Source organism: Dermacentor silvarum, chromosome 6, assembly GCF_013339745.2.
Source record: "Dermacentor silvarum isolate Dsil-2018 chromosome 6, BIME_Dsil_1.4, whole genome shotgun sequence".
NCBI lineage: Eukaryota > Metazoa > Arthropoda > Arachnida > Ixodida > Ixodidae > Dermacentor > Dermacentor silvarum.
Window position 1 is genome coordinate 176,309,300 of NC_051159.1, and position 9,420 is coordinate 176,318,719.

At 47.0% G+C, this 9,420-nt stretch overlaps 1 protein-coding gene across 1 annotated transcript; it reads right to left on the bottom strand.

Moving 5' to 3' along the window:
* Nucleotides 1-803: 803 nt before the first annotated feature.
* On the bottom strand, nt 804-8,309 carry LOC119456440 (neprilysin-1-like). Its single transcript, XM_037718227.2, has 3 exons — nt 6,381-8,309; nt 5,490-5,840; nt 804-1,176 (listed from the first exon to the last, which is right to left on the bottom strand). Exons 1-3 carry the CDS (start codon nt 8,307-8,309, stop codon nt 862-864), a joined length of 2,595 nt encoding a protein of 864 aa, XP_037574155.1. The 3' UTR covers nt 804-861.
* Nucleotides 8,310-9,420: the final 1,111 nt, after the last annotated feature.

Below are 9,420 nucleotides of genomic sequence, written 5' to 3' on the forward strand. Positions count from 1 at the left end.
CATAAAAAAAAACGACCTACTACTCGGGATAAACTTTTCAGTTGCATCTTGTTAACAGCCAGCCGCCATGATTTGACTACGGCGATGCTCTTCTAGTGCTGTAGCATGCATCAGATTAGCATTGGACGACAGAATCAGCTGTGGAAGAGTCAGGCAATTAAGGCAGACTTATTGCTTATCGCGTAGAACTTATTGCGATGAAGTGCTTAACTGCCTTAAGTTCTACGCGATAAGCAATAAGTCTGCGATAATGCTACAGCGAACATAACAGTCGTCATATTTTAATATACAGCGTACGACGAAGGTGGTTTAATCATCTCGTCCCGGCTGAAAGACATGTTCCAAAAAATCACATAAAACAGCAGCTATCGTGCGTTCATATACATATACATGTACATGTACATATTGCGATAATGTATTACGTCGCACACTGTTTTCGGCCAAAGCTATATATATAAATCAAAATACATATCTTCTCGTGCTTCGCTACTCTTGACTATGTGGCGCAGCAAGGGTACGCGTCAAGCACATCGCGTCAAGATACTTTGTGCGGCATACAAAGACCACGATAACAATTAAGCGAAGCTCTACGTTTCAGTTCACTTCTCCACTTCACTTTGAGATGGCATACGCTCATTTGAAACCACATATGTCAACGACGTGGCCCAGAGAGTTCAGAGATCGCAGCCTTAGCATTTTCAAATATTTTTGTTACATTAATTCTGGCAACCATATCTACATGTTAATACACAAACACAACCGTCTTTCTCGTTTGGATTATGACACTATAGCGAGCACATCCGTATCGCCCGCAGGTCCTGCTCTGCCAAGAGCCCAACTGGTTTATCACTTGGAATCCTCTTATCGTAGAACTTGGCACGGCTCTCCCGCCACCATGGGTGAACCTGGCGGACAGCGGAAAGCTTGTGCGAACCGCGTCGACTGGCGCACCGCCATGTTGACGCGCACCGCGGAGGGCAGGCGGCGGTAAGCCTCGAACTGGTGCGACTCGAACACGGCGTCACTGAGCTCGCAGTGATCCAGCGCGTAGTAGAGGAAGAACAGTTGGTCCGAGGTGACCTCCGGCAGCGTCGAGAGGCGGAAGTCGAAGCTCCAGATGCGCCGCACGGCCAGCAGGCGGCGGAAAGCCAGAAAGCCCAGCTGTAGGGCCAGCACCTTATACGCAGACAAAAGAAAAAAAGACCGTGCGCTTTGAACGTTCCGAAAGTGCATTACGAGGGATTGGGATAAATTCTGACGACCTGGGGTTCTTTAAGGTGCACACAATGTAGGGTACGCGAGAGTTGCTGCATTGTGCGCAACCCTAGCAATAAATCTCATATGACATCATATGAGAACACGCACGTTTCAGATGTCTTCTGAAATGATCATACGAGGTTATTGGATATGGTTCGTGCGATATTATCTGCCCCATCGGAACGCGGACACTGGGGCTGGGAATGGAACCCACGACCTCAAGCTCAGTAGAGCAACGCCATAGCCAATGAGCCAGTGCGACAGGGGGGGGAGTCGGGGTGCAGATTGAGATAGACCCGACGTATATATATCCGACGTAAGAACGGCGGATATTTCATATTTAAGAAAAATGGGGGCCATCATTGGCCGACATGTATCGAAAGTGTGAAGTGTGTAGGTGAATCACGTGCTTTGAATATAATCACCGAGTACTCATTGTCTCACAATTTCCATGCGTTATACGAGGCGTGTAGTTGGCTTTCCCGGTCTCCACATGTGAACAATGCGAGGCACGTTGTGTGACGTACGATAAATGTTTAATCTGCAGGTTAATTGCAGCCTTTGTAGAAAATTACCTATATGTTCCTCAGTGTCATACTTCCTTTATACGCAATGTTTCCCAGAGTCCTAAAACAACTGTGCAAGACACCAAGTTCAAATTCAGTGAAAATGAGGGGAATATTAGGTGCAATGTGTAGCGAAACTATCCCGTTCCTAGCTTAATTAGAAGGGTTGCAAATAATTACTGAATCCTTGTTTTCCCCCTATTGTCATGCATTATATCGTCTACCAGGTCGTAGTTGGTTTCTCCGTGTCCTCGATGAACTAAAAAATGCACCTTGTTTATATTTGGCGAAAATAAGAGGTGCCTTATGGGTAATGCGCAGGCAAAGTTAGAAGTGTGTTGGTTAATACCGGCACTTGCAATAAATTACATATTTAAGCACTCCGGAGCGTTATGAATTAATGTGCACGTTTTATTAACGGTGCAAAATTTAGTCTGCTGCCATAACAATAAATACAGTTAAAGACTTAGCGAAAACGGGGGGACTACTGTGCCAAAGAAATGTGCAAAGTTAAATGTGTGTTGCTTAAATACTGCCTTAAAAAAAATAAAAAAAAAACGTCTTCAGCAAGTGTTCGACATTTTCATATGGCCGCTATCATTTATGTTTCCCAATGTGACGAGTGAACTCTACATTACAGCAAGTTTAAATTTAGTCAAAATAAGGGGCACGTTATGAATGATTTGTAGACAAAGTTCGAAGGCGTAGATTTATTGCGTCATTTGCAATTAATCACGTATGCAAGGACACGGGAGCGTTATCAGTATGTTTTACGAGCGGCGTAATATTTCTTCCACTGCTCTGGCGTAACTATAAGTTCCACAGAGATAAAATTTGGCGAACACGTGGGGAACGCTATGGAAAATCTGCGCGCGAAGGTAATGCGTGTGGATTAAATAAGCCATTACAAAAATTATTTTAACAAGTGTTCTAAAGCTTTGTATGGTCACTTTACGCTGTTTTCTATTGTACTAAAGAGGAGAGAGAGAGAGAGAGAAGCCTCTAAGTTACACCAAGCTCGCATGTGCTGCCAATGGAGGGAATAGAATCTCTAATTTCTGGCGAATGTTTAGCGCTTCTGGTTTGATTCGGAGAGTTACGGAACCCTCGTTCTTTCCCTATTTTTACACATTATACGAGGTTCGCAGTGTGTCCCCAGTGTTCTCGGCGAACTAAACAAGGATACTTGTGGCTAAATCTTAAGTGGCTAAAATTATGGGAATAGTATGGGTAATGTGTATAGAAATTTCAAATTACCACCTCAGCAGTAAATTACGTATATGCAAGCGCTCGGAAGCGACATAAGTATGTTTTACGAACAGCGCAGAATTTCGCTTTTTCGCTCGCCGCCCTGAAAGAACAAGTGCCACCAGGGTCGAATTTTCGGAAAACGGATGACACGCTATGTGAAATCTGTATGCGAAGTTAAATGTGTGTGCATCAAATTCAGCCTTTCTAAATAATCATTGCGTTATATAACAATTTTATGATATATGTTTATCAGTGCGACGAGCGAACTCTCCGTCACACTGAGTTCATATTTTTTGTGGAAATGGGGGACATCTTAAGTGTCATGTGTGACGAAAGCTGACGTTTGTGGCTTAATTAGGAGCGTTGTAAATAATTGCTGAACTCTCATATTTTATTTCTTTGCATGTGTTGTACGAGGTTCGCAGTAGGCTTTCCGGCAAGCATTCTTGAGCGTTTTAGGAACGGCGTATACTTAACTCTCTGCCTCGGGGAATTATAAATACCATCAGAAATTAAATTTAGTAAAAATATGGGGAGAATTACTACCAATGTTCTCGGGAAATAAAATATGTGTGGATCGGGCAATGTTTAAGAGCATGTGGTTTAATTACAGGAAACGAATTATTATTGCATATTGCTCAAAGAAACAGCTTCGCTGGAAATTGGCTGCGGTTCTGCAAGGTCGCACAAATCTGCCTTTTCTTCTTATTGATTCATTTTTGCGCATTCTCGATGTCCTGATGTCTTAAGAGTGCGGTTTAAAAGGGTGTTAAGCTAAGGTGACCTGATCGTTTCGCCTTCGCGAACTTTCAGTGCAAAACCTTTAGCGGCACCACTTTCAGCATTGCGAGGGTGTACGACTATGTTTCGCTATCGTTTTGCCGGAAGGTGGATGAGAGGCACCCGAAAGGGGTGTCATAACAATTCTTACCCAGATTTTTCTTTGATCTGCCTACCGTCGTCATTAATATGAAAAGGGAACACCTACATTTTTCCAGATGCGCGTAGGGGCGAAACACACATTCTCGCCATAGAAGTGTTCAATGATAGTACAAGTTCAACAGGAAACCTTACTACAGCGAAGCTGTTAGCCTCTAGTTGGTCGGAAATTTTCGTGGCGTCGTCCTCACGAAAAAAAAAAAAGAGAAACCCTTCAGCGAATGAAGCGAAAGGTGCATCCATTCTTTAGTATCACGCATACAACATATACAGCACAACGTTCGTAAAGAACATGCACAAAACAAGCATCTAAACCACATAACTGATGATAAGGCGCTCCTGCTTACAAGGCGAAGCACGTAAAGCTTCACGCATACGCTCCCGGTAAAGATTTCTGTTGCGCTAGCTACCGCGGCGACGGCAGCTTGCGACGTGGGGAGTGACGTCACTAGCCTTTCATATATAAAAGAACCAGCCTAACAACTGATTTCATTATTCTAGCAGCACCGCTATGGGTATACACAACGCACAGTTATGGGACTGCCTGGGAGCAGCGTGAATACGAGGAGCGGCAAAGGGAAAAGAAACGACAATATGATCGACGGCGGCGTGCTGCCGCTGGTCGTATTGCCGTGGAATTCTATCACAGAGGAAGTGCGCACGTCCACATTCTCCTGTAGCTGAATAATGTGCCGGAGGAGGAACTGAACTGCATTGCATCAGCAGTTGTAGTGGTGGTTTTCAACAGCTTCGCTGGACATCCTCTTTCGCCGGGCCGGGACGGCGAGTAAATTTGTATGTATCAAGTTCCCAGATTTGAACCCGTGCAGCCAGAGTTATCACTGTTCCCTTTCACGTTGATTACGACTGCATGTACGTTCGTTCGTTCGTTCTGTGAGCTGCCTTCTCGACGTTTTCAAAGGGCGTAAAGAACTATGTCTTCAAGAGTCGAGTGGCTTCGAGCGGGCGTTGCATGTTTTATTTGTTTGCTTTTGTCTTTTTTAAGGAGCTTTCCTTGAATATTCAGTTTGCACAGGGGCATTCACGCCAAAGACTGTAGAAAGAGTGCAAACAGGCATTAGCGTCACTTCCAGCAAGTCTCCTCACCAACCCTTGGCGAATAGGCGGGGGGGGGGGGGGGGGGGGGGCGTAGCAGGGTAAGTGCCAATGGTTAAGCCTTCGGCAGCTGGAGCTAGTTGATCTCTCCTCTTAGAGTTACTGGACGTGCTCCATACACAAGTGCAACTGTGAGCATATGGTATGCTTGTTTCGGCTGAAGGGTTGTTTTTCTGAAAGAGGCCTACGCCACATGCAGTGCCTGATGAAACCGTGCCGTTTTGGTCGCGTAATGTGCATTTCTTTCCTTTCCCTTCTTTTTCAGTGGCGGGGTCCTTTAGCTACGAACGCCGTGGACATCTATAAAGTTGGGGCACCTAAAGTAGCTGTGCTTTGTCACACGACACGGGGCGTGCGTACCTGTTCCAGCAGAGCGTTGCGCACTCGCTCTGCACGGAGGCCGTGCGGGAATCTGCGCCGCGCGTCGCACAACAAACAGTCGAGTAGGTCCTCGAGCGTGCGTTCCGCCTCCTCTGTGAAATAGAGCGGGATCTCGCGTTCGTACACGGTGCCTTCGTAGAGCAGCTGCGCCAGCGCTGCATACAGCCGCACCGCCAGGCGTGACAGGTGCAGCGCGAAGAAGGTGCCATTGGCCGGCACCGAATCGTTGACCAGCCCTACGGGGATCTGAAATAACCGCAGGCACAGCCGGTACCGAGGCCACACGGACAACGGGGAGCCAGTGCTCGCCTGCAGCGGAGACTTTCCGAGCTGCGGGAGCGGAGAAAGAACGCGAAACAATTTTTTGCGCCACTAGTTCGCGCTATTGTATCGGTTGCGCAATGAAGGTGAGGTCCCGAGCAAGATCACCAACGTCATTTTATGAAGATCTAATATTAAAATGAATCGTGTTCTGATAATTTGCTGGCCTTTAATGAACCACTGCGCATCTGACACCCAAGGTGTAACGTATATGTCAGTCCTGGTAATGTATCTTATTACTTGCGTACTGTTGTACGCACATGCTTTTAGTGACGAAGCCAGTGCATGCCTTCATCGAAATGGTTTCTGAATAGCTGGCACGGACTGAACAGCTAGCAAGTTTTATTCAGATTTTATTGTAATAGCATTCGGTCAATGGTGGAGTAAATGTGGTCAAGAAGAACTGTCATCATCTCGTACAGAGAAAACAAAATACTGAAAGCTCGTCATTCGAATTTTCTTCTCACCACTTTTTAGCATCGACTATAATGTTATGACGTCCAGAAGCTCTATAATAATCTCTGGCTTAAGTAAACAAAACGCCGGCACCTGTTGAAGCTCCTGTGTTTGACGAAGACTGACGGCGTCCACGAAAGCGACAATGGCTTTGGAAGAAGCGGCTCCGGTCGTGGCATTGCAGTCACCCAAAGGCCAGGCGGGAAAAAACCGCGCCAAATGGTGGTGCTGCATCTTATAGCGCACGAACAAGGACGTCAGATTGTCCATCCACACGACGTTGCGCACGTATCCCACGAATAGGGACTCGAGTTGCGACAGCCACACGGACCGGTGCGTGTTCTTGTACAGCGTCTGCGACGCCGCCGCCAAGCAGGCAGGATAAGCCTGGCTCACCGCGCGCAGGCACAGAAGCTCGTTGCTGCCGTTCTCGGCCCGTCCAAGCGTGTGCACCGAGTGGAGTACGCGGAGAGAACTCAACCGCTCAGGCAGAAATGGGGACAGCGCCACGAGAGCCAGTAGGCCCAGGTAGTTGAGCATGGCGCGAGGAGGCAAGCTGTTCACGGTTTCGTCCAGCTCTCGACGGAACAGCGGACTTCGGTGCACCAGCAGCCGGGTGCGAGAATCGAGTGTTGTGACGTTCTCGACGACGGTGCGTAGAAAGTACTGCACGCCTTTCCCCAGCGAGCCGAACTTATCCAGCTGGAAGTCCAGGGGCGACGTTCCCAGGTCGTCGAGTTGGTGAAGCGAGATACTGGCTAAGGCGATGCTGACGTCCTTGGCTGCCGCGTTGGCGGCGTCTGCGTCGTTCGGGTTCAGCGCCTTTGCAGCGGCGCGCGTCGCGTCACTGAAGAGTGTCATGACCCGCGGCTCCGAGACGTCCTTGGAGAAGAACATTGTTCTCGGTGGGCCTACCTCAATGATGTTCTGTTCGAGGTTCCACGGGTCGAGGCCGATCTCGATGCCCACCAGCGACGGCACACCCAGCACCCGCATCAGCTTGGCAGCAAAGTGCCACACTTCCTTGGTAGAGCTGCTAGCGCGACCCTTTTGTGGCCAGTCCGAGCCCCACTGGCGAAGCAGCTGCTTTGTGTCCAAGAGCGCAGCGTTCGCGAAGCCCCTATTCATGCACATATCGTACAGTGCTCGGGCAGGAGTGACATCTGCGTGCGCCGTGTCCTTTATGTAGGCCAACAACTGAGCTTCCATTGACGCTTGCAGCAGAGTGTCGGTGGAGACCGCTGCTCCTGGCAACTCTTGGATCCTCCGGGAGGCCGACTTCTTCCAGGCCTCACAAACGTGCTCGTAAAAGTTTTCGCACGGTTCCTTCGTGGATTGAGTGGTCAAAGCACGCAAGTAGTTGCCTTCTCTTTGGCAGTAATCGCTCGAGCATATGAAGTCCCCCCGCAGCGGCTCTTGCGTGGTTGCGGTGGAATTGGTCGGTGGTTCCTTTGGTTTTTGCGTGCTGTACGTTATAGGGGGCCACACAGGGGGCCAGTGATCTCGCGTTGTTGGAGCAACAGTGTGCATCGTCGACTCGTCGCTCGGCGGTGGAAGCAGGCCGTGCTTGACCGATGCCGAAAGCACCAGGAATATGATCCAGATTAGGAAGAGTATCGCCAGCAGAATAACCAGCCGGCTCTCGGGATAGAGTTGCACGCTGGTCAACTCTAGGTCGCGCAGCTCCTTGTCCATTTCTTCGCTAGCTTTATCGGCTGCTTCTTCCTGCTCTTGAGTGAGCTCGGCGGGGGCCGTCAACGAAACAACTGAGGCAGCCGCCACGGTCTCGGGTTCCAGCTTTGATGGCGAAGGCTGATGTTTCGGCGATGAAACTTTGGAAGCAGAGACAACAGCCTGCGGGGAGGCGGGTTCGGACACTCCAGTCTCTGGGTTTCGCTCCTCCTCAGCATGTTCCTCAGAAGCCTCGCTGCCGCTATCTACATTTTCATTTTGCTTTGAAGATTTTTTCCCTGAAGTTGTGGGTTCCTGAAAAAAAAATATTAATACAGGTTCAAAGCACATTGTGCATCTATGTGAAGCGAAGCTCTAGCAATGTGGCCAAGTAAATGTTACAGTACAAATACTAAATGTGAAGAGTACAATTGTGGCAATTTCATAGAAAGGTGTAATTTCATGTACTATTTATGTTGATACACCACACAAGTCATAACTTCAATCTGATGCAATGATCACAATGAGTGAATGCTTGAATATAGCAACACTTTGTACATGTTTTATGAGTCTATAACGTCGTTTCACGCACGGCTACCAAAGTTCTTCGAATAAATCACACAAGTCTATGGCTCTGTGCTGAAGGATGGCAGCGACATCATGGAAGGACGAGCCCACGGAAGTTTTCGCTATAGTGTCTGAACTACGTAGTACGTACGTCCGTAAAACATTTCGGCCGCGTATTAGAAACATGTGGTAAGAACTGGCAACGTTCAAAGTGACTTATAGTTTAATTTTTCCATTCTTGTCCTGTACTGCAAATATTGTATATTTTCACCACTCCTTTCTGTTGTGCCTACTAGGCCTTGAAAGTACGTATAATAAATAAATGAATGAATGAATGAATGAATGAATATAAATAAATAAATAAATAAATAAATAAATAAATAAATAAATAAATAAATAAATAAATAAATAAATAAATAAATAAATAAATAAATAAATAAATAAATAAATAAATAAATAAATAAATAAATAAATAAATAAATAAATAAATCGAACCAGCGATGGTGGGTCTCCCATCCAGGCAGAGGGGCTGGATGTGAGACCTAACCACAGCGCCGCAAAGTTGAAGAGAATACAATGTCGTTGTTACGTTCGAACTTGGAGACTAGAGGTAAATCGTTTTTGCGGAGCCAGTAACGAGTAAAGTAAAACGAAAACATTGCAAAGAAGACAACATCTCTGACAAGAGTGATAAGGGCATAGTGCTGCCATTGGTGAACATGATTGAAAAGCAGCTGCAGATTTAAAGAAATTTGGACGCTGTCGCTGGTTTACTAAATTCTCTGCAGGAGGAACATCAATGAAGAAGGGATTAATGATAAAACAAGGACCGTAACAGTAAAATGAACGATAATGATAGGTCGTGGTTCCCGTTAGGTCGTGCATGTTCGTCATA

Bases quoted from the DNA above. Each gene is read 5' to 3' on its own strand.
- LOC119456440 (XM_037718227.2), bottom strand. From the start codon at position 8,309: ATGTGCTTTGAACCTGTATTAATATTTTTTTTTCAGGAACCCACAACT. The intron at 5,841-6,380 runs GTGCCGGCGTTT...CCGCTCCCGCAG, and splicing joins AAACACAGGAGCTTCAACAG to CTCGGAAAGTCTCCGCTGCA. The intron at 1,177-5,489 runs GTACGCACGCCC...TCTGCGTATAAG, and splicing joins GCAACGCTCTGCTGGAACAG to GTGCTGGCCCTACAGCTGGG.